The sequence below is a fragment of the Mustelus asterias genome, chromosome 9 (genome assembly GCF_964213995.1).
Source record: "Mustelus asterias chromosome 9, sMusAst1.hap1.1, whole genome shotgun sequence".
NCBI lineage: Eukaryota > Metazoa > Chordata > Chondrichthyes > Carcharhiniformes > Triakidae > Mustelus > Mustelus asterias.
In genome coordinates, this window is record NC_135809.1 from 68,466,005 (window position 1) to 68,490,045 (window position 24,041).

At 47.6% G+C, this 24,041-nt stretch overlaps 1 protein-coding gene across 2 annotated transcripts in view; it reads right to left on the reverse strand.

The window, feature by feature from the left end:
- Positions 1 to 24,041, reverse strand: part of nr1h3 (nuclear receptor subfamily 1, group H, member 3) — a 462,162-nt gene that overhangs the window by 25,403 nt on the left and 412,718 nt on the right. For both annotated transcript variants that reach the window (XM_078220325.1, XM_078220324.1), the window contains exon 5: positions 3,802 to 3,981. In XM_078220325.1, the coding sequence (XP_078076451.1) occupies positions 3,802 to 3,981 (180 nt within the window). The remainder of the gene's footprint in view (positions 1 to 3,801; positions 3,982 to 24,041) is intronic.

Genomic DNA, 24,041 nt, shown 5'->3' on the forward strand with positions numbered 1-24,041 from the left:
AGGATTGTCAGTTCAATTATTCGGGGTATAGAATCTTCTGGCGAGATGGTGAGGGAGGAGAAGATGTAAAAGAGGAGGTAGCGTCACAATATTGACTAAGAATTCAATTCCTGCTGTGAGGAGGGATGATATCTTGGCAGACTCTTTGACTGAAGCCATATGGATGAAGCTTAACAGAAAGGGACAATCACATTACTGGAGTGTAATGTAGGGCCCACAAACAGTCAAAAATAGAAGAGTAGATATGTAGACAAATCTCAGAGAAGTTTGAAATAATAGGGTAATAATAATAGGGGATTTCAACTTCCCGGTATTAATTGGGATAGGCAAAGTGTGAAAGATTAAGAGGAGTGGAATTCCAGGAAAGCTTTTTGAGCCAACATGTAGAAAGTCCTACAAGTGAGCCATAGGATCTGAATGTTAGGGAATGAGGTCAAGCAGGTGGTATTTCAGTGATAGTGGCCATAATTTGGGAAGATTTAAGGTAGTTACGGAAAAGGACAATATAGACCAGAAATAATGTTTCTGTATTGTTTTGATTTGATTTATTATTGTCACATGTATTAACATACAGTGAAAAGTACTGTTTCTTGCGCGCTATACAGACAAAGCATACTGTTCATAGAGAAGGAAACGAGAAAGTGCAGAATGTGGTGTTACAGTCATAGCTGCGGTGTAAAGAAAGATCAACTTAATGCAAGGTAAGTCCATTCAAAAGTCTGACGGCAGCAGGGAAGAAGCTGTTCTTGAGTCGGTTGGTATGTGACCTCAAACTTTTGTATCTTTTTCCCAATGGAAGAAGGTGGAAGAGAGAATGTCTCGGGTGCGTGGGGTCCTTAATTATACTGGCTGCTTTGCAGAGGCAGCGAGAAGTATAGACAGAGTCAATGGATGGAAGGCTGGTTTGCGTGGTGGATTGGGCTATATTCACAACCTTTTGTAGTTCCTTGCGGTCTTGGAAGAGCAGGAGCCATACCAAGCTGTGATACAACCAGAAAGAATGTTTTCTATGGTGCATCTGTAAAAGTTGGAGAGAGTCGTAGCTGACATGCCAAATTTCCTTAGTCTTCTGAAAAAGTAGAGGTGTTGGTGGGCTTTCTTAACTATAGTGTCGGCATGGGGGGACCAGGACAGGTTGTTGGTGATCTGGACATCTAAAAACTTGAAGCTCTCGACCCTTTCTACTTTGTCCCCATTGATGTAGACAGGGGCATGTTCTCCTTTACGCTTCCTGAAGTCGATGACAATTTCCTTCATTTTGTTGACATTGTTGGAAAGTCGATTTTAATAGAATCAGACAGGATCTGGTCAAAGTGGTCTAGGAGCAGTTACTTATAGGAAGATCTAGATCAGAGCAGTGGGTGTGATTCAAAAATGAAATAGAATACAAAGCCATCATGTTCCCGTAAAGGTAAAGGGTGGGACAAACAAGTCCAGAGAACGCTGGATGCCATGGGATATACAGGATTGGATAAGGAAAAAAGGAAGACTTATACATTGTTGTTACTGGCTGGCCAGCATTTATTGCCCATCCCAAGTTGCTTGAGGCATTTAAGAGTCAACTACATTGCTGTGGCTCTGGAGTCACATGTAGGCCAGGCCAGGTAAAGATGGCAGGTTTCCTTCCTTAAAGGACATTAGTGAACCTTACTATGGAGGAGGACAATGTAGATATAGAAAGCAGTGAGGGAGACTGTGATAGAATTGAACAGATTAGCATTGAGAGGTAGGAAGTGTTAGTGGTTCTAGCGGGCTTAAAAGTGGATAAATCACCAGGTCTCGACGAAATGTATCCCAGGCTGCTGTGGGAGGCAAGAGAGTTTACGGGGGCTCTGACGATAATTTTCCAATCCTCTCTGGCCACAGAAGGTGTCAGAGGACTGGTATCACAGGCCAGTGAGTTTAACATCAATGGTAAGGAAATTATTGGAAACATTCTGAGCGACAGAATTAATCACTACTTGGAGAGGCAAAGGTTAATCAAGGATATTCAGCATGGCTTAGTCAGGAGGAGATCATGTCAAACAAATTTGATCGAACCTTTTGAGGAGTGACTAGGTGTGTAGATGAAGGTCGTGCCATTGATGTAGCCCACATGGATTCAGTAAGGCTTTTGACAAGGTTCTGCATGGGACGCTGATCAAGAATGCAAGAGCCCATGGGGTCCAGAGCAATTTGACAAATTGAGATCCAAAATGGTCTTACTGGCAGGAGGCAGAATGCGATGGCCGAAGGTTGTTTTTGTAATTGGAAGCCTGTGTCTAGTGGTGCTCATGATGTGGAGGTGCCGGCGTTGGACTGGGGTAAACACAGTAAGAAGTTTAACAACACCAGGTTAAAGTCCAACAGGTTTATTTGGGAGCAAAAGCCACACAAGCTTTCGGAGCGCTGCTCCTTCGTCAGGTAAGAGGGAATTCTGTTCACAAACAGGGCATATAAAGACACAAGCTCAATTTACAAAATAATGGTTGGGATGCGAGTCTTTACAGGTAATCAAGTCTTAAAGGTACAGACAATGTGAGTGGAGAGAGGGTTAAGCACAGGTTAAAGAGATGTGTATTGTCTCCAGCCAGGACAGTTAGTGAGATTTTGCAAGCCCAGGCAAGTCGTGGGGGTTACAGATAGTGTGACATGAACCAGTGGTGCTCCCCAGGGATTGGTGCTGGGTCCCTTGCTGTTGTAGTGTACATTAATGATCTGGGCAAGAATGTAGAAGGTATGCACATGACACAAAAATTGGTGGTGTGGTTAATAGAAAAGAGGAAAGCCTTAGATAACAGGATGATATAGACAGGCTGGTTAGACGGGCAGAACAGTGGCAATTGGAAGTTAACTCTGAAAAGTGTGAGGTGATGCATTTTGGGAGGATTAACAAGGCAAGGGAATATGCATCGAACAGCAGATACTAGAAAGTATAGAGGACCTAACGAGTTTGGGGTGCATGTGCAAAGATCCTTGAAGGCAGCAGGACAGGTAGATAAGTTGGTTAAGAAGGCAGATGGGATACTTGCCTTTATCAGCCAAGAGATAGAACATAAGATCAGGGAGGTTATGGTGGAGCTGCAGAAAACGTTGCTTAGGCCACAGCTGTGTACTGTGTGCAGCTCTGGTTGCTGCACTATAGGAAAGATATGATTGCACTAGAAAGGGTGCAGAAGAGATTCAACAGGATGTTGCCTGGCCAAGGGTGTTTCAGCCATGAAGAAAGGCTGGTTAGGCTGGGGCTGTTTTCCTTGGCTGAGGGAGGGGACCTGATTGAGGTGTACAAAATTATGAGGGACATGGATAGGGTAGATAGGAAGAAACATTTCCCCTTAGTTGAGGGACCAATAGCCAGAGGGCATAGATTTAAGGTAAGTGACAGGAGATTTAGAGGGGATTTGAGGAAAAACCTTTTCACCTAGAGGGTGGGTGGGAAAGGGTGAAGAAAGGGTGGAAGAGGCAGGAATCCTCAGCATATAAGGGGCACTTAGATGAGCACTTGAAACACCTAGCATACAGGCAATGGACCAAGTGCTGGAAATAGGTTTAGAATAGATAGGTGGTTGGTGGCTGACGCAGATGCAATGGGCCGAAGGGGCTTTGTGCAGTAAAACTGTATGACTCTATGATTGGCATGCCAGCAGCCCTTGTTAATCCCAACAAAGTTTTCTTTTGAATGTTCAGTGATATTCTGGGTGTGATTGGATGCATGAAGTATTTTAGGAATCCTGCGCAAATCGGGACATTGCTTAGCAAAGTACTAATGTTTTGTTCAAGCCCCAACTAGCGTATGCTGCTGTGCTGGAGTTGGAATCCTACCTCAATGGTGGAAGTCTTGAGCAGTGCAATCTGATCTTCACGGGTGAGATCCAGGAACCCTGGCACCTGTTTTGCAAAGTCAACTATTTCCTGAACGGAGATGATTGCCAGTTCAGTGAAGTGTGCAAATCTCTGCTGCCTCATCTCTCGATTGATAGAATCGACACTCTGTGGCCATGGCTATGGGAGAAAGATTGTCAAAAACGCTGATCCATCAATGGGACAAAGAACATAAGCTAATGAACCCATCAATAGGATAAAGTATATACGATATGTGTTTAGAGTTGTTAAGACCATAAGACATAGGAGCAGAATTAGGCCACTCAGCCCATCGAGTCTGCTCCGCCATTCAATCATGGCTGATATTTTTCTCATTCCCATTCTCCTGCCTTTTCCCCATAACCCCTGACCTCCTTATTAATCAAGAACTATCTATCTCTGTCTTAAAGACACTCAATGACTTGGCCTCCACAGCCTTCTGCGGCAAAGAGTTCCACAGATTCACCCGGAAAAGGACAAATTAAAATCAAACATAAAAATACTCAACTAAAAGAAGCTCTCTTTCATGAGTTGAAAAGGAGTCGGTGTAATCCAAGATTGACAGGTAAAACAGTAAATAAACACTAAACCATAGAACCCCTGCAGTGCAGAAAAAGGCCATTCAGCCCACTGGGTCTGCATCAACTCTCTGAAAGAGAGCACGCACACACTCACTCACTCAAAGGGGGCAATTTAGTATGGCCAATCCATCTAACCTACACATCTTCGAACTGTGGGAGGAAACCAGAGCACCCGGAGGAAACCCACCCAGACATGGGGAGAATGTACAAACTCCACACAGTCACCCGAGGCCGGAATCAAACCCGGGTCCCTGGCACTGTGAGGCAGCAGTGCTGACCGCTGTGCCACCATGGGAGCATTTCAAGGAGAAGATCATTCGGGTAGAAACAGAAAGAAAGGGAATCAGAAGATAGAGCTCTCTGGATGGCTATTACAAAGAAAAAGAGACAAGAGGATAACTGTCAGTGTTAATAATTGTGTCAAGAACCAAGCTGAATATGGAATGAACACCCTCCCCCCCCTCTGTATCCCGAGAGGAGGATCTGAAAAGGGTTTAAAGAGCCCAAGAGAGAGAAAGGTAATTGGCGGTATTTCACATTTTTTGTCTAATGGGCGAACTTGAAACTGAGAGAGTTTCAGATCCGTCTTTTGGGCACGTTTTCAGCGCCCCCCCCCCCCCATATGCACTCTTCCTGCAACATTTTGAGCGACTCTGATTCTCGCTGCAAAAGCCTGTGGGTGGGGCTTAATGCACCCGAAACCCTGCAGCTCCGATCGGAGCCTCCAACTGCGCATGCATAAAATAATGCTGCTCCACTGACACATCGCTCCCGGGCTGTATAATGCCTTCCCCTAGCCCCCACGGACATTGGACCCCTGCTCCCCCCCCCCCTCCCCCCGGCAACATTACTGACCCCCTTAGCCCCCCACCCCTGCCACCCAGACATATCGTGGCCCACCCTCCCCCGACCGATTGTAGGCAGAGTGGCAGCAGCACCCCCCTCCCTCCCTCCCTCCCAGACCCATGTTCACATGGGTCTCCCCCTACCTCCAATGGCTGCCTGACACCTCCCTCTCTCTCCTCTGTCCCCAATTCAAAATAGAGGCACAGATCCCACTCCCCATCAGCACACCTGCAAGCGATCTGCCCTAACAAGGGGCAGCTCCATAAAAACCCCAAGGATGGACAGACAGGCAGGCAGTGCAGGAAGAAATGGCAAAGAAGTCAGTGCCCAGATTCACAGAGGGTGACTTCAGCAGGTTGCTAGATGCTGCAGAGGCAAGCATCTTCCCCCCAGCAGAATGCAGACCCAGGGGAGGTGACGGCATAGCAGCCTGGGAAGCAGCCTGGGAAACAGCTCTCACGGTTAATGCCATGGCACTGGCTCCCAAAACAGGGAAGCAGTGTCACAAAAAGGCCAATGATCTCATCTGGGCAGCAAGGGTGAGTGCTTAACCCCTTCTAGTATCTTCCCCCAAATCACTCCCAGATCCCCCAGCACCCTGCATGCTTCCAACCCCTGACCCCCAAGTACCTCCTCCCTCCCCCTGCCCCCCAAAGAGTATCACTGCCCTTGCCCTCTGAGGGCCACCCCTGATACGCTGCAGGAGTCACGCCAACATTCCTTTTATGGCTCCTTCTGTCCCAACAGGAGAAGAATGCCCATAACACTCGTGAGAGGGTGAAGACAGGGAGTGGTGAGCCTGACCTCCGGGTCTTTACCCCTTTTGAGGAGCGGGCATTGGAGCTGTCCAGGGAGGAGGACATCCGAACTGTCAGCGATAGCATGGTCGGGCTAGAGTTGAGAAGTGAACACCAGTCAATCCTCCACTCAATTTGAGTCAATTCCTAGGGGGGCATAAGTTTAAGGTGTGAGAGGCAAGGCTTAAAGGAGATGTATGAGGCATGTTAATTTACACAGAGGGTGGTGGGCGACAGGAACTCGTTGCCGGGGGAGGTCATGGAAGCAGATACAACAGTGACTTTTAAGGGGCGTCTTGACAAATACATGAATGGGATGGGAATAGAGGCAAATGGTCCCTGGAAGGGTAGGGGGTTACAATTCAGATGGACAGCCTGGTCGCTGCAGGCTTGGAGGGCTGAAGGACCTGTTCTTGTGATGTAATTTTCTTTGTTCTATGTTCAGTGGAGAAATGTCAAGCAACATGTTAGGGGGAAGTTTTTCACACAGAGGGTGGTGGGCGAGTGGAATCGGCTGCCGTCAGTGGTGGTGGAGGCAAACTCAATAGGGACTTTTAAGAGACTCTTGGATGAGTACATGGGACTTAATAGGATGGAGGGTTACAGGTAGGCCTAGAAGGTAGGGATATGTTCGGCACAACTTGTGGGGCCAAAGGGCCTGTTTGTGCTGTAGTTTTTCTATGTTTCTAACATTCTGGCATCCTAGATTCCTCTCCCTCCCTTGCACTTAACCTTCTGTCCTGTGTTGCAAGAGCAGATCTGAACGCAGCAGGGCCATCTGGAATTAAGACCCCCATTGCAGCACCCGCCCATCCTGAGACTGACAGCTCCAAAGACTCCTCGGAGGTAGTAGGTGAAGGGACCTCCAGGAATGGCACCTTTTTGGCGTCAGCTTCTACCTCACAACTCACCATCCCAGATACTCTCACATCGGTGGGTCCAGTTAGTGCTGAGGCTTCTGGATCACTCTCTGGTGAGCACGACACATCTAATAATGTACATCAGATGGAGGAGGGACCATCCGAGGTCTCTGGCATGCGGGGGTCTGCCGGAGGTGAGGACTCAGCTGGCCCCAGGCTACATGCTGGGCCTCTGTGATCACTTCTCCCTCAGCTGCTGGAGATGTAGCAACAGAGCCAGGGAATGCAGGAGGGGCTGATGGCCACACTGGACCAACTGAGAGGCTGCTGGGAGGAGTCCCAAATCTTTCAGGTGGACCAGCTATTGCCTGTCTTGCGTAGTTCCCAGGCCAACACTGCAAGGGTAGTGTCCACGGTGGAAAGCCTGGGGCATGGGATCCTCACCATGAGTGATGGCTGAGTCACAGCAGAGTCCCAGAGGGCCACAGCTGAGGGATTCTTGAGGTTCTGCGACCCATGTCTGAGAGGCTCGAGAGCTTGCAGGAGACCCAGCGGGACAGCGCTGAGACACAGCGGGCTATGGCAGCAGCCCTTGAGAACGTGGACCAGTCACAGAGGGTCATGGCTGAGGGGCTGCAGAGTGCGGCCTAGTCTCAGAGGGCACTTGCTGCCCCCATTGACAGGTGGCCCTCGACTCAAGTGGCCATCTCAGAGGGCTCGATCACCATGGGTAGGACACAGGTTGTCCTCCAGGAGTGGAAATGTCAGGTGATGCCAGAGCTCACTGCAGAAGCACTGCGGTCCCATGGAGTGACCAAGGGCCCAAAGGAGCCCCAAGGGAGGAGGAAGGGCTCGAGCCCATGGCAGGGCCTTCCAGCCAGGAGACTGTGGCTGTCACTACACCTTTTGACTGCCCCCTTCCTGACACCGGGGCATCTCAGGGGCAGCGGGATGAAGAGGGTCTCATGGATAAATCCCAGACACCTGGAAGTAGACCAGGGTCCTCAAGCTCCAGGGCCTCCAGAGGATGCCCATCACGGGCATCACAGGCCACAGGGTGAGATAGGCAGCTGGCCCCCTCCACCTCTGATGTACATTCTGGGGAGTCACTGAGACGTAGTGGTAGGCCACGTAAGGTTAGGAAGTTGTAGTTGCACTGAGATGGCACGGGTGAAGGGCTGCACTAGTTAGATGGATTTTTAAGCACCTTAACGATTTCCGTTCACACATTTTTATGTCAGCACTTATTATTTAGATACTTTTATTGTAAACAATAAATGCTTTTTCACCACCCACCTGTGACTATTTTGTCTCAGGTTTGCCTTGAACAGGAATGCTGTTACCCTGACGATCGCTGGAGGGATCCTTCATGTTGATGTCAGTTGAGGAGGCCCCTCAATGCTGTGTCACTGATAAAATGAAGCCATTGGTTCCCCAGAACCCAGAACCCATGAGCGATTCCCTCCCCTCCCCCACCCCATCCACCCCGGGCCCCTGTGCAGGGATTTACAGATCCCTTACTCACTACACAGAAGTGAGCCCAGGTGCCAGTGTGCATGCAGAGCTCAGGTAGGAGTCAGACTAGTTTGCACTAGGGCATCATCATAATGGTGCTTCGCGAGTTGTCATCACCCTTCTGGCTGCCAAAGAAACTTGCTAACCCAGTGTACCCAGGCCAATCACTCTGATATTACAATGTTGCAGGAGATAGTAGGACTTTGGGTGGGGGAATGGAACCCACGTGCAGCAACACAGGCTCTAGTAAGCAAAGCGCCTGGTGATCAAGGCCACCCTTACCACACTTGCATGCCTGATTGTCCTCCCCCCTCTTCCTCCTCCTCCTGCTGGGCAGCTTCTGACCCAGTAACGCCCGGCTGGTCAGCTTTCACATCCTCCTCCTCCTCCAAAAGGTCATCTCTCTGCTGCGCCAGGTTGTGCGGGGAACAGCACATGCAGGAAGAAAAAAGGGGGCTGTTTTGTAGGTCCAGGCAGCTGAACCGCATTTTCAGGAGCCCTATGCCCCTCTCCACTATAGAGTGGGTGGCAATGTGAGCCTCATTATATCGGGTCTCCGCATCAGTCACAGGCCTCCGCACAGGTGTCATCAGCCAAGTCCGAAGCAGGTACCCAATGTCACCCACGAGCCATCCCTGCACTCTGGGCTCCTTCTCAAAGGCCTCCAGTATGTCTGAGCTCCTCAGAATAATGCTGCTGGGGTGTCAGGCGCAAACGTGCATGATGTTCATCTTGTGGTCACAAACCAATTGCACATCTAGGGAATGGAAGGCTTTTTTGTTGATGAATCTTCGTGGATTCTGCGGGGCCTTGAGGGCGATGTGGGTGCAGTCTACAGCCCCCTGGCCATCTAGCATTCCCGCAATGGCTGCGAATCCTGCAGCCCGGACTTCCTGCTGGGCCTCGTGCAGGTCAAATTTAAGATACTGCCCAGCCTGGGCATACAAGGCATCCGTGACCTCCTTGGCACAGGTGTGGACAGCTGACTGCGAAATGCCACATACATTTCTGCTGGGGGTCTGGAAGGAGCCAGTCGCATGAAAGTTTAAAGCGGCCATCAATTTGACAGCCACCGAGAGTGGGTGTCCCCTCCCACCCCAAAATACCAGGTCCTGCAACAAATGGCACAGGTGTTGCACTGTCTCCTTTCAGAGTCGGAGCCGTTGGTGGCACACGGTGTCCGACATTTGTTCAAACGACGTCCATGTGCGGAACTGCCAGGGTCCCCGCTCCCTCCTTCTCCTGCAAACCCCCCCTCTGGGCAAATGGTCGCCACTTCCTGCCTCCAGTGGCCGTCTCCCTCTTCTCCTGCGAGTGGTAAGGCCTGGGCCTCCACTGCCTGCAATTCATAATCCAGCTCCTCCTCCTCAGCTCCAGCAGCAACCAAAAGAACAGCAAGATCAATCGGTTGCATTGCAAAAGCCATCTCGTCACTCTGAAGGGTGCGGGGGAGGGGGGGTATTTGGAGAAACACATGGCAAAGTTAACGAATGCTGCTTGGCCCTAGCCCAGCAACACACACTGCCCATCTCCCCCCACATACCCCCCAGCAACACAGCTCCCCCATTCCCCAGCCACAGGCCCCCCAGCAACACAGCCCCCCCGCCATCCTCCCCCCAGTAACACACACCCAGAACTTATGCAGTAGTGAGCGTAGAGATTGCTGCTTGTAAAGTCCCGAGGCTGCAGCACTGACATTTCAAAGGGCTTCCACCACATCCCCAGCCGGAAGAGTGGTGTGGGCACGAGGAGCCAGCAGCATCCCCAAGTCCCGAGGTCAGTGCTGAGACCCGGGTCTGTGCTGCAAATTGGAGAACAGACACTGCGATCAGCAACAGCCCCCTACCCCCCGACACACTCGCAGGCCCCTCCCGACCCGAAAAGTAACATAGCTACCACCAAATGACCCCGTGAGCAGCACAGAGCCATCAGATGGTAAGCACTTACCTCCTCACTAACCCTCACTGATGGAGCGCTAGAATTGGACTTTTATAGAGCATGTCGGTGGTATGTCGGTGGCATGCTGGTAAAGTGGGGCGTGCAGCCTGCTAATTGGATTAAGATGAATGCAAACTATTTAAATTGACATCAAGCCCATTTTGGGCGGGTTCCTGATCGCGCTGATTTTGTGGATATTGTTCTCCCCGTCAACCCGAATCACTGATCAATTTTGCTTCCTGACCTCAGCTTGTCTGCTCATTTAAAATGCCTTTAAGATAAAATCATCCCTCGACAGCAAGTATTCCAATGCTTCTTCTAAGACACCAATAACAATCCTGTCTCTGACTAGTTCATCTTTTAAGCTGACAACTTCACAGCTCCCTGCAAGTCTATAGATCATTTATAAACATATCAATATTTAACCTCGTTGGGTACACTTCTTAAATTTGGCCTAATTGGTAATTTTTCTCACAATGAAGTAGGCATCAAGTACTTTCCTGATTTGATTGTATGTAGCTTTTTCTTTGTCGATCACATGCCTGACTTTGATATTGTCTGCGCAGAGAACCATTATACACAACAGCATACTGACCTGCCTGCTGTTCAGCTTCACCGCAAGGTACCATAGCTGGCAAATTTTCAGCACCAATTCAGGCACTCTGCTGCCTGGGCCTGGGACCTGCTTGAAGCTTTCCAGCAATGGCAGAGACTTTGCCATACTTGTTCTTCCACATGCTGCCAACATATAATATTCAGTACTGACCCGCTGACAGTGCTGCACTCCCTCAGTGCTGACCCTTTGATATACAGGAATCATTCAGTACTGATCATCTGACAATGCTGCACTCCATCAGTACTGATCATCTGACAGTGTAGCGATTTGGAAAAATTACATTCTGTTCCTTTCTCCAGGTCATTCATGTAAATAATGACCAATTGCAGCCCAAGAGCTGATCCCTGCAGTATTTCACGAGTTACATCTTTCCACTCTGAAGTTATTTACTTTCCATTTAGTCCACCTCTCTGTTTTCCATCTGACATGATGTGGAGATGCCGGCGTTGGACTGGGGTAAACACAGTAAGAAGTTTAACAACACCAGGTTAAAGTCCAACAGGTTTATTTGGTAGCAAAAGCCACACAAGCTTTCGAGGCTCTGAGCCCCTTCTTCAGGTGAGTGGGAATTCTGTTCACAAACAGAACTTATAAGACACAGACTCAATTTACATGAATAATGGTTGGAATGCGAATACTTACAACTAATCAAGTCTTTAAGAAACAAAACAATGGGAGTGGGGAGAGCATCAAGACAGGCTAAAAAGATGTGTATTGTCTCCAGACAAGACAGCCAGTGAAACTCTGCAGGTCCACGCAACTGTGGGAGTTACAAATAGTGTGACATAAATTCTGATTCTAGGATCGCATGATAAAGACTCAGGAGGAAAAAAGCAGAAATATTTATGTGAAATAGTGTGACATAAACCCAATATCCCGGTTGAGGCCGTCCTTGTGTGTGCGGAACCTGGCTATCAGTTTCTGCTCCGCGACTCTGCGCTGTCGTGTGTCGCGAAGGCCGCCTTGGAGAACGCTTACCCGAATATCAGAGGCCGAATGCCCGTGACCGCTGAAGTGCTCCCCAACAGGAAGAGAACAGTCTTGCCTGGTGATTTCCATCTGACAGTCAGTTTTCAATCCATGCCAACACACTTTCCCTTTTGGAAATTTAAATACATTACAGCTGCTGGTTCCCTTCCATCTATTCTCCCTGATACATCCTCAAAGGATTCAAGCAAATTTGTCAAATATAATTTACCTTTCTTAAAACCATGTTGACTAGGTTTGATTACATTCAGCTTTCCGAAATGATCAGCAATTTCCTCTTTGATTGATGACTCCAGTATCTTGCCAATAATAGATGTTAAAATAGCTGGCCTGTAGTTCCCTGCCTTCTGCCTTTCTCCCTTTTTGAACAAGGGTGTCGCATTGGCTGTTTTCCAATCTTTTGGTACCCTCCTAGAATTGAGCAAATTATGAAAAATTTCAACCAATGGGTTCACTATCCCTGCAGCCTCTTCCATTAAAACCATAGCGTGCAGTTCATCGGGTCCTGGCAACTTGTCTGCCTTTAGCTACTTGAGCTTCTCCAATACCTTATCCAATGTGATTGGGATTTTTCTAAGTTCTACCATGTTATTTGAAATCAGCCCATCTGATAGCTAAATGAACAGTAACAGCCGTGTGTACGATATACAAGATGTACTGCAGGAACTCACCAAGGCTCCTTCAGTCGTACTTTCCAAACCCATGAGCACTACTATCTAGAAGGACCAGGGCTACAGATGCATAGGAGCACTACCATCCTATGCTTCCCCTCCAAGTCACACTGCACATATGGGGAAGAAGTGGCATAGTGATATTGTCACTGGATTAATAATCCAGAGACCCAGGGTAATCTTCTGAAGACCTGGGTTCAAATCCCACCATGCAGATGGTGAAATTTGAATTGAATAAAAAAACCTGGAATTGAAAGCTTAGTCGTGACCATGAAACCATTGCCGACTGTCGTAAAAACATGGTTCAGTAATGTCCTTTCGGGAAGGAAACCTGCCGTCCTTATCTGGTCTGGCCTCCATGTAACTCCAGATGTAGTTGATGCCTCCTCACGGGCAATTAGGGATGGGCAATAAATGCAAGCCCAGTCAGCAATGCCCACATCCCACGAATGAATTTTTAAAAACTCATTTAGAATTATAACACTATTCCTTCACTGTCAATGGCTCAAAATCCTCAAACTTCCTTCCACATGGACTGCAGCAGTTCAAGAAGGCAGCTTACCACAACCTTCTCAACGTCAACTGGGGATAAACAAGACATGCTGGCCTCATCCGTGACACTCATGTCTCAAGAACAAATTTTAAAAATGAGGCTGAGTTCTTGGAGAAAATATGGAGAGCATTGAGACATCATTGAAGACCATGTGAGTCAGAATTTAGTTCAGCAGATTTGATGCATTATAAGAAAGAGGCTCATAGGATGCGGAAAGACCCTAGTATGGCAATAGGTTATGAAGAAGACATATTAAACATGGCAACCCACCTATTTTAACTTTCATTACCCATGACCAATATCCTGGGAGGGAAATTTGCTACGGCTCTTCAGGGGGGTTTAAACTAATTTGTCAGGGGAGTGGGAAAAGGAGTTGTAGTCCAGAAGTCAGTGTTGAGGGTGGTGAGGTATTGGGGAAGGTATCAAGGTCAAGGGTGGGTTTCGGTAGACAGGAAGGTGGGTTGAAGTGTGTCTACTTCAATGCAAGGAGCATCCGGAACAAAGTAGATGAACTTGGGGCGTGGATTGGTACTTGGGACTACGATGTTGTGGCCATTACGGAGACGTGGGTAGAACAAGGACAGGAATGGTTGTTGGACGTTCCGGGGTATAGATGTTTCACTAAGTGTAGGAAAGCTGGTAAAAGAGGTGGAGGAGTGGCATTGTTGATCAAGGATAGTCTAACGGCTGCGGAAAGGCACTTCGAGGGGGATCTGCACACTGAGGTAATATGGGCTGAGGTTAGAAATAGGAAAGGAGCGGTCATGTTGTTAGGAGTTTACTATAGGCCCCCAAATAGTAATAGAGATGTGGAGGGAGAAATTGCTAAGCAGATTATGGATATGTGTGGGGGTCACAGGGTAGTTGTCATGGGGGACTTTAACTTTCCAAATATTGATTGGAACCTTTGTAGGTCAAATAGTTCGGATGGGGCAGTTTTTGTGCAGTGTGTGCAGGAGGGTTTCCTGACACAATATGTGGATAGGCCGACAAGAGGTGAGGCCACATTGGATTTGGTACTGGGAAATGAACCGGGCCAAGTGTTAGATTTGGTTGTGGGAGAGCACTTTGGAGATAGTGACCACAATTCGGTGTCTTTTGTTATTGCAATGGAGAGGGATAGGGCCGTACGGCAGGGCAAGGTTTACAATTGGGGGAGAGGTCATTATGATGCGATTAGGCAAGAATTAGGGGGCATAAGATGGGAACAGAAACTGTCAGGGAAAGGCACTAATGAAACGTGGAACTTTTTCAAGGAACAAATACTGGGTGTCCTTGATAGGTATGTCCCTGTCAGGCAGGGAGGAAATGGCCGAGTGAGGGAACCATGGTTCATGAAAGAGGTGGAATGTCTTGTGAAAAGGAAGAGGGAAGCTTATGTAGGGATGAGGAAACAAGGTTCAGATGGCTCGATTGAGAGTTACAAGTTAACAAGGAATGAGCTGAAAAAGGGGCTTAGGAGAGCTAGGAGGGGACATAAGAAGTCCTTGGCGGGTTGGATCAAGGAAAACCCCAAGGCTTTTTACTCTTATGTGAGGAATAAAAGAATGACCAGGGTGAGGTTAGGGCCGGTCAAGGACAGTAGTGGGAACTTGTGTATGGAGTCAGTAGAGATAGGCGAGGTGATGAATGAATACTTTTCTTCAGTGTTCACCAAGGAGAGGGGCCATGTTTTTGAGGAAGAGAAGGTGTTACAGGCTAATAGGCTGGAGGAAATAGATGTTCGGAGGGAGGATGTACTGGCAGTTTTGAATAAACTGAAGGTCAATAAGTCCCCTGGGCCTGATGAAATATATCCTAGGATTCTTTGGGAGGCAAGGAATGAGATTGCAGAGCCTTTGGCTTTGATCTTTGGGTCCTCACTGTCCACAGGGATGGTGCCAGAAGACTGGAGAGTGGCGAATGTTGTTCCTCTGTTTAAGAAAGGGAATAGAAATGACCCTGGTAATTATAGACCGGTTAGTCTTACTTCGGTGGCTGGTAAATTGATGGAAAAGGTCCTGAGAAATGGGATTTACGACCATTTAGAAAGATGCGGATTAATCCGGGATAGTCAGCACGGATTCGTGAAGGACAAGTCGTGCCTCACAAATTTGATAGAATTTTTTGAGGAGGTAACTAAGTGTGTTCATAAAGGTAGGGCAGTTGATGTCATATACATGGATTTTAGTAAGGCGTTTGATAAGGTCCCCCATGGTCGGCTTATGATGAAAGTAAGGAGGTGTGGGATAGAGGGAAAGTTGGCCGATTGGATAGGTAACTGGCTATCTGATCGAAGACAGAGGGTGGTGGTGGATGGAAAATTTTCGGACTGGAGGCAGGTTGCTAGTGGAGTGCCGCAGGGATCAGTGCTTGGTCCTCTGCTCTTTGTGATTTTTATTAATGACTTGGAGGAGGGGGCTGAAGGGTGGATCAGTAAATTTGCTGATGACACCAAGATTGGTGGAGTAGTGGATGAGGTGGAGGGCTGTTGTAGGCTGCAAAGAGACATAGATAGGATGCAAAGCTGGGCTGAAAATGGCAAATGGAGTTTAATCCTGATAAATGTGAGGTGATTCATTTTGGTAGGACTAATTTAAATGTGGATTACAGGGTCAAAGGTAGGGTTCTGAAGACTGTGGAGGAACAGAGAGATCTTGGGGTCCATATCCACAGATCTCTGAAGGTTGCCACTCAAGTGGATAGAGCTGTGAAGAAGGCCTATAGTGTGTTAGCTTTTATTAACAGGGGGTTGGAGTTTAAGAGCCGTGGAGTTATGCTGCAACTGTACAGGACCTTGGTGAGACCACATTTGGAATATTGTGTGCAGTTCTGGTCACCTCACTATAAGAAGGATGTGGAAGTGCTGGAAAGAGTGCAGAGGAGATTTACCAGGATGCTGCCTGGTTTGGAGGGTAGGTCTTATGAGGAAAGGTTGAGGGAGCTAGGGCTGTTCTCTCTGGAGCGGAGGAGGCTGAGGGGAGACTTAATAGAGGTTTATAAAATGATGAAGGGGATAGATAGAGTGAACGTTCAAAGACTATTTCCTCGGGTGGATGGAGCTATTACAAGGGGGCATAACTATAGGGTTCATGGTGGGAGATATAGGAAGGATATCAGAGGTAGGTTCTTTACGCAGAGAGTGGTTGGGGTGTGGAATGGACTGCCTGCAGTGATAGTGGAGTCAGACACTTTAGGAACATTTAAGCGGTTATTGGATAGGCACATGGAGCACAGCAGGATGATAGGGAGTTGGATAGCTTGATCTTGGTTTCAGATAAAGCTCGACACAACATCGTGGGCTGAAGGGCCTGTTCTGTGCTGTACTGTTCTATGTTCTATGATTAATTGGAATTAATTACAAAATCATGCACTCTGAACAGCTGATAGAAATAAACAAGGCACCTTGTATCTCAAGTCCTTATATCTCAAGTGAGGTCCTTGAGGGACAGATTAAAAACTGGATAGCGGTAATGGTGAGTGATTATGACATAGGACACTCAAAGGCCAGTTACTCAGAGTGGCGGCACAGTGACACAGTGGTTAGCACTGCAGCCTCACAGTGCCAGGGACCCAGGTTCAATTCGGGCTTGGGTCACTCTGTGTGGAGTTTGCACAATCTCCCAGTATCTGCTTAGGTTTCCTCCGGGTGCTCTTGTTTCCTCCCACAGTCCAAAGATGTGCGGGTTAGGTGGATTGGCTATGCTAAATTGCCCCTTAGTGTCAGGGGGACTAGCTAGGGTTAAAATGCATGGGGTTGTGGAGATAGGGCCTGGGTGGGATTGTGGTCGGTGCAGGTTGAATGGCCTCCTTCTGCACTGTAGGATTCTATGATTTCCCCTGGCCAAGAAGTGTGGTTCATGAACTGGCAGAATGGGATGCAAGAGTGGAGAGTGAGAAGTGTGATACAAATACAGAAAATAGGTCCTGCAGTGATTCGTGCATCAGAAAACAACCACGTATCAGAGGAAGAGTGCAAAATGCTAATAGTAGTAGATGACAATAGTAATCCCGACATGCTAAAAATGCAAGTAGAGGATCTCTGCCTCTAGCTCTGTTGTAAGACTGATCTATGGCCTCTGTTCCACAGAGTCTATTCAAGCAGTAGTCTTCACAATGGAAACCTCGGAAGAACCTGTATCCGAAGTCACCATTGCCGATGTCAGAACAGCCTTCTCAAAAGTCAACCCTTGGGAAGCAACTGGCCCAGATGGGGTACCCAGACGAGCACTCAGGTCCTGCATGGATCAGCTGGCGGGGGTATTCACAGACATCTTCAACCTCTCTTTACACCAAGCTGAGGTCCCTACCTGCTTCAAGAAGACGACCATCATCCTAGTACCAAAGAAAAGCCAGGCAGCGTGCCTTAATGACTATTGTCCGGTGGCTCTGACATCCAACATTATGGAGCGCTTCGAAAGGTTAGTCATGGCACAAATCAATTCCTGCCTCCCAGAATGCTTGGATCCACTACAATTCGCCTATCACTGCAACAGGTCCACAGCAGATGCCATTTCCCTGGCCCTACACTCAATCCCAGAACACCTAGATAACAAAGACACCTATGTCAGACTCCGCTTCATGGCCTACAGCTCAGCCTTTAACATCATTTTTCCTATGAGACTCATCTCCAAACATCGTGGCCTGGGGCTCGGCTCCTCCCTTTGCAACTGGAACCCAGACTTCCTAATCCACAGTCCACAGTCAGTAAGGATAGGCAACAACATCTCCTCCATGATCATCCTCAACACTGGTGCCCCACAAGGCTGTGTTCTCAGCCCCCTACTATACTCCTTATATACCTATGACTGTGTGGCCAAATTCCCCTCCAACTCAATTTTCAAGTTTGCTGATGACATCACCATAGTGGGTTAGAACATAGAACATAGGACATTACAGCGCAGAACAGGCCCTTCGGCCCACGATGTTGCACCGACCAGTTAAAAAAAAAACTGTGACCCTCCAACCTAAACCAATTTCTTTTCGTCCATGAACCTATCTACGGATCTCTTAAACGCCCCCAAACTAGGCGCATTTACTACTGATGCTGGCAGGGCATTCCAATCCCTCACCACCCTCTGGGTAAAGAACCTACCCCTGACATCGGTTCTATAACTACCCCCCCTCAATTTAAAGCCATGCCCCCTCGTGCTGGATTTCTCCATCAGAGGAAAAAGGCTATCACTATCCACCCTATCTAAACCTCTAATCATCTTATATGTTTCAATAAGATCCCCTCTTAGCCGCCGCCTTTCCAGCGAAAACAATCCCAAATCCCTCAGCCTCTCCTCATAGGATCTCCCCTCCATACCAGGCAACATCCTGGTAAACCTCCTCTGCACCCTCTCCAAAGCCTCCACATCCTTCCTGTAATGTGGGGACCAGAACTGCACACAGTACTCCAAGTGCGGCCGCACCAGAGTTGTGTACAGTTGCAACATAACGCTACGACTCCTAAATTCAATCCCCCTACCAATAAACGCCAAGACACCATATGCCTTCTTAACAACCTTATCTACTTGATTCCCAACTTTCAGGGATCTATGCACACATACACCTAGATCCCTCTGCTCCTCCACACTATTCAAAGTCCTCCCGTTAGCCCTATACTCAACACATCTGTTATTCCTACCAAAGTGAATTACCTCACACTTCTCCGCATTAAACTCCATCCGCCACCTCTCGGCCCAACTTTGCAACCTGTCTAAGTCTTCCTGCAAACTACGACACCCTTCCTCACTGTCTACCACACCACCGACTTTGGTGTCATCAGCAAATTTGCTAATCCACCCAACTATACCCTCATCCAGATCATTAATAAATATTACAAACAGCAGTGGCCCCAAAACAGATCCCTGAGGTACACCACTTGTAACCGCACTCCATGATGAATATTTACTATCAACCACCACCCTCTGTTTCCTATCCGCTAGCCAATTCCTGATCCAATTTCCTAGATCACCCCCAATCCCATACATCTGCATTTTCTGCAGAAGCCTACCATGGTGAACTTTATCAAACGCCTTACTAAAATCCATATATACCACGTCCACTGCCTTGCCCCCATCCACCTCCTTGGTCACTTTCTCAAAAAACTCAATAAGGTTAGTAAGGCACGACCTACCTGCCACAAAACCATGCTGACTATCACCTATCAATTCATTACTCTCCAAATAACTATAAATCCTATCCCTTATAATTTTTTCCAACATCTTGCCGACAACAGAAGTGAGACTCACCGGTCTATAATTCCCGGGGAAGTCTCTGTTCCCCTTCTTAAACAATGGGACAACATTCGCTAACCTCCAATCTTCTGGTACTATACCAGAGGCCAACGACGACCTGAAGATCAGAGCCAGAGGCTCTGCAATCACTTCTCTTGCCTCCCAGAGAATCCTTGGATAAATCCCATCCGGACCAGGGGATTTATCTATTTTCAGACCCTCCAGAATATCCTGCACATCCTCCTTATCAACTGTAATACTGTCTATTCTACTCCCTTGCAACCCAGTGTCCTCCTCAGCTATATTCATGTCCCCTTGCGTGAACACCGAAGAGAAATATTGGTTCAATGCTTCACCAATCTCCTCCGGTTCCACACATAACTTCCCTCTGCCATCTATAACTGGCCCTAAACTTGCCCTAACCAACCTTCTGTTCTTGACATACCTATAGAACGCCTTAGGATTCTCTTTAACCCTATCCGCCAAAGTCTTCTCATGTCCCCTTTTAGCCCTTCTAAGCTCGCTCTTCAACTCCCTCTTAGCCAATCTAAAGCTTTCTAGTGCACTACCCGAGTGCTCACGTCTCATCCGAACATAAGCCTCCTTTTTCTTTTTAACCAACAAAGAAACTTTTTTGGTGCACCACGGTTCCCTAGCCCTACCAATTCCTCCTTGCCTGACAGGGACATACCTATCACAGACTCGCAGTAGCTGCTCCTTGAAAAAACTCCACATGTCGGACGTTCCCAGTCCCTGTAATCTCCTAGTCCAACCTATGTTTCCTAATTCTCTCCTAATAGCCTCATAATTACCCTTCCCCCAGCTAAAACCATTGGCCCGAGGTTCATGCCTATCCCTTTCCATCACTAAGGTGAACGTAACCGAATTGTGGTCACTATCACCAAAATGCACACCAACTTCCAAGTCTAGCACCTGGTCTGGCTCATTTCCCAGCACCAGATCCAATATAGCCTCACCTCTAGTTGGCCTGTCTACATACTGAGTCAAAAAACCTTCCTGCACGCTTTGAACAAAAACTGACCCCTCTAACGAGCTAGAGCTATAACAATTCCAGTCAATATTAGTCAAGTTAAAATCCCCCATAACAATTGCCCTATTACTTTCACTCCTAAGCAGGATTGACTCCGCAATCCTTTCCTCAACCTCTCTAGAACTTTTAGGAGGTCTATAAAAGACTCCCAACAGGGTGACCTCTCCTCTCCTATTTCTAATCTCCGCCCATACTACCTCAACAGATAAGTCCTCATCAAACCTCCTCTCTGACACTGTGATACAATCTCTGACCAATAATGCTACCCCTCCCCCTCTTCTACCTCCTTCCCTACTTCGACTAAAACATTTGAACCCCGGGACCTGCAGCATCCATTCCTGCCCCTGCTCTATCCATGTCTCTGAAATAGCCACAACATCGAAGTCCCAGGTACTGATCCACGCTGCAAGTTCACCCACTTTATTGCGAATACTCCTGGCATTGAAGTATACACATTTCAAACCCTGCTCCACCCCACCTCTGCAATGCCGTGCATTGCAGTCCCCATCCATGCATCCCTCACTTTCAGCCCCACTACTCAGGATCCCTCCCCCCCCCCGAATCAGTTTAAACCTCCCTGCATGGCCTTAGCAAATTTACCCCCCAGGATATTGGTCCCCTTCTGATTAAGGTGTAGACCATCCTTCTCATAGAGGTCACACCTTCCCCAGTACGAGCCCCAATTGCTTAAGTACCTGAACCCCTCCCTCCTGCACCATCCCCTCAGCCATGAATTCAAACCTTCCCTCTCCCTATTCCTCTCTAAACTATCCCGTGGTACAGGCAAGAGTCCAGAGATAACCACTCTGTCAGTCTTGGCCTTTAGTTTCCACCCCAACTCCATAAATCCCTGCCTAATATCCCCTTCCCCTATCCTCCCTATGTCGTGTGTCCCCACATGTACAATAACTTGTGGTTTATCTCCCTCCCCCCTAAGAGTCCTGAATACCCTGTCAGACACATCCCGGACCCCAGCCCCTGGTAGGCAACACACCAACCCTGAGTCCCTACCTTTAGTTCCGACCCTCCTATCTGTCTCCTTAATTGTGGAGTCCCCAATCACAAGGCCCAGTCTTTTACAGCCCCTAACCACCTGAGCTTTCTCACTCGGCTCACCCCCAGAGATCTGCTCTCTATGCTCAGTTGATTCCTCCTCAACTGTAGCCTCCAGCACCGAAAACCTATTATGGAGGGGAACCGCCCCAGGGGATTGTCTTCCCGATTGCTTCTTACCCCTCCTCCTGGCATTGACCCAAGCCTCATTTCTAGGAGTTACTATTTCTCTATAACTCCTATCAACTTCCACCTCCGCCTCCCGAATTATGCGGAGTTCCTCTACCTCCCCCTCCAGCTCCTTTACACGCTCCTCCAGAAGCTGCAATCTAATGCACTTCTTACAACTAAAATCTCCTGAAACACTACTGGATTTCCTCACCACATACATCCCACAGGAGATGCAGCATACTGCCTGAACTGCCATCCCTGAAGCCATTACCAGCAAGAAAAAAAGAAAACAAAAAACTTCCCCACACTTCCCCAACTGTCACTCTCCACTGCAGCCCGAGCAACACTCCCTCAGTGAGACACCAACTGTCACTCTCCACTGCAGCCCGAGCAACACTCCCTCACTGAGACACCAACTGTCACACTCTACTGCAGCCCGAGCAGCACTAGTTAGATCTCAAACAATGACGAGACAGAGTACAGGAATGAGATAGAGAATCTGGTGAACTGGTGCAGCAACAATAATCTCTCCCTCAATGTCAACAAAACGAAGGAGATAGTTATCGACTTCAGGAAGCGTAGTGGAGAGCATGCCCCTGTCTACATCAAGGGGGATGAAGTAGAAATGGTTGAGAGCTTCAAGTTTTAGGTATCCAGATCACCAACAACCTGTCTTGGTACCCCTATGCCGACACTATAGTTACGAAAGCCCACCGACGCCTCTACTTTCTCAGAAGACTAAGGAAATTTGGCATGTCAGCTACGACTCTCCCCAACTTTTACAGGTGCACCATAGAAAGCATTCTTTCTGGTTGTATCACTGCTTGGTGTGGCTCCTGCTCTGCCCAAACCGCAAGAAACTACAAGGGTCGTGAATCCCAGTCCATCACGTAAACCAGCTTCCCATCCATTGACTCTGTCTATATTTCCCACTGCCTCGGAAAAGCAGCCAGCATAATTAAGGACCCCATGCACCCCAAACATACTCTGTTCTATCTTAATCCATTGGGAATAAGATACAAAAGTCTGAGGTTATGTGCCAACCGACTCAAGAACAGCTTCTTTCCTGCTGCCATCAGACTTTTGAATGGGCTTACCTTGCGCTAACTTGACCTTTCTCTACAACCAAGCTATGACTGTAACACTACATTCTGCATTCTCTCCTTTCCTTCTCTATGAACGATATACTTTGTCTGTATAGCGCGCAAGAAACAATACTTTTCACTGTATAATAATAAATTTGACAATAATAAATCAAATCAAATTCTGCTGCCGCTGTCTAAATTTACAGCAAGTCCTGTACCCCTATTACCCCTCTGCTCACATTGGCTCCCAGTCAAGCAAAGTCTTCATTTTAAAATTCTAATCTTTCTTTTCAAATCCCTCCACGGCTTTGCCCATCCCTATCTCTGTAATCTGCTCCATCCCCACTCCTGTTGCTATTTCTTATGTTCCTACACCTCTCCATCTCACTTCCTTTAAGAGACTTCTTAAAACAAACCTTTTTACCTCTTACTTAATATGTGCTTATCTGTCTCAGGGTTATACTTTGTTTTATTATGTTCCTGTGAAATTGCTTAGGATGTTAGTACTTGGTAGTTAGGAAGGCAAATGCAATGTCAGCATTCATTTCAGGAAGACTAGAATCAAAAAGCAGGGATGTACTGCTGAGGCTTTATAAGGCTCTAGTCAGACCACATTTGGAATATTGTGAGCAATTGTGGACCTCGTATCTAAGTAAGGATGTGCTGGCCTTGGAGAGGGTCCAGAGGATGTTCACGAGAATGATCCCTGGAATGAAAAGCTTTATGTACGAGGAGCGTATGAGGACTCTGGGTCTCTACTCAATGGAGTTTAGAAAGATGAGGGGGGTCTTACAGAATATTGAGAGGCTTGGATAGAGTGGACATGGGGAAGATGTCTCCATTAGTAGGAGAGACGAGGATTCGAGGGCACAGCCTCAGAGTAAAGAGTCGACCTTTTAGAACCGAGATGAAGAGGAATTTCCTCAGACAGAGCGTGGTGAATCTATGGAATTCATTGCCATAGACGGTTGTGGAGACCAGGTCATTGAATGTATTTAAGACAGAGATAGACAGGTTCTTGATTAGTAAAGGGATCAAAGGTTACAGGGAAAAGGCAGGAGAATGGGGTTGAGAAATTTATCAGCCATGATTGAATGGCAGAGCAGACTCATGGACCAAATGACCTAAATCTGCTCCTCTTTATTAAGGTCTTATGTTCCCTTCCATGACAGGCACCATATAGCTATAAGTTGTTATTGTCAGCCTTGTGGGATGGTTAAATACTTCGGCTTGGGTATGAAGCAGATTAAGTCAAAAATCTTAATTTTACTTCA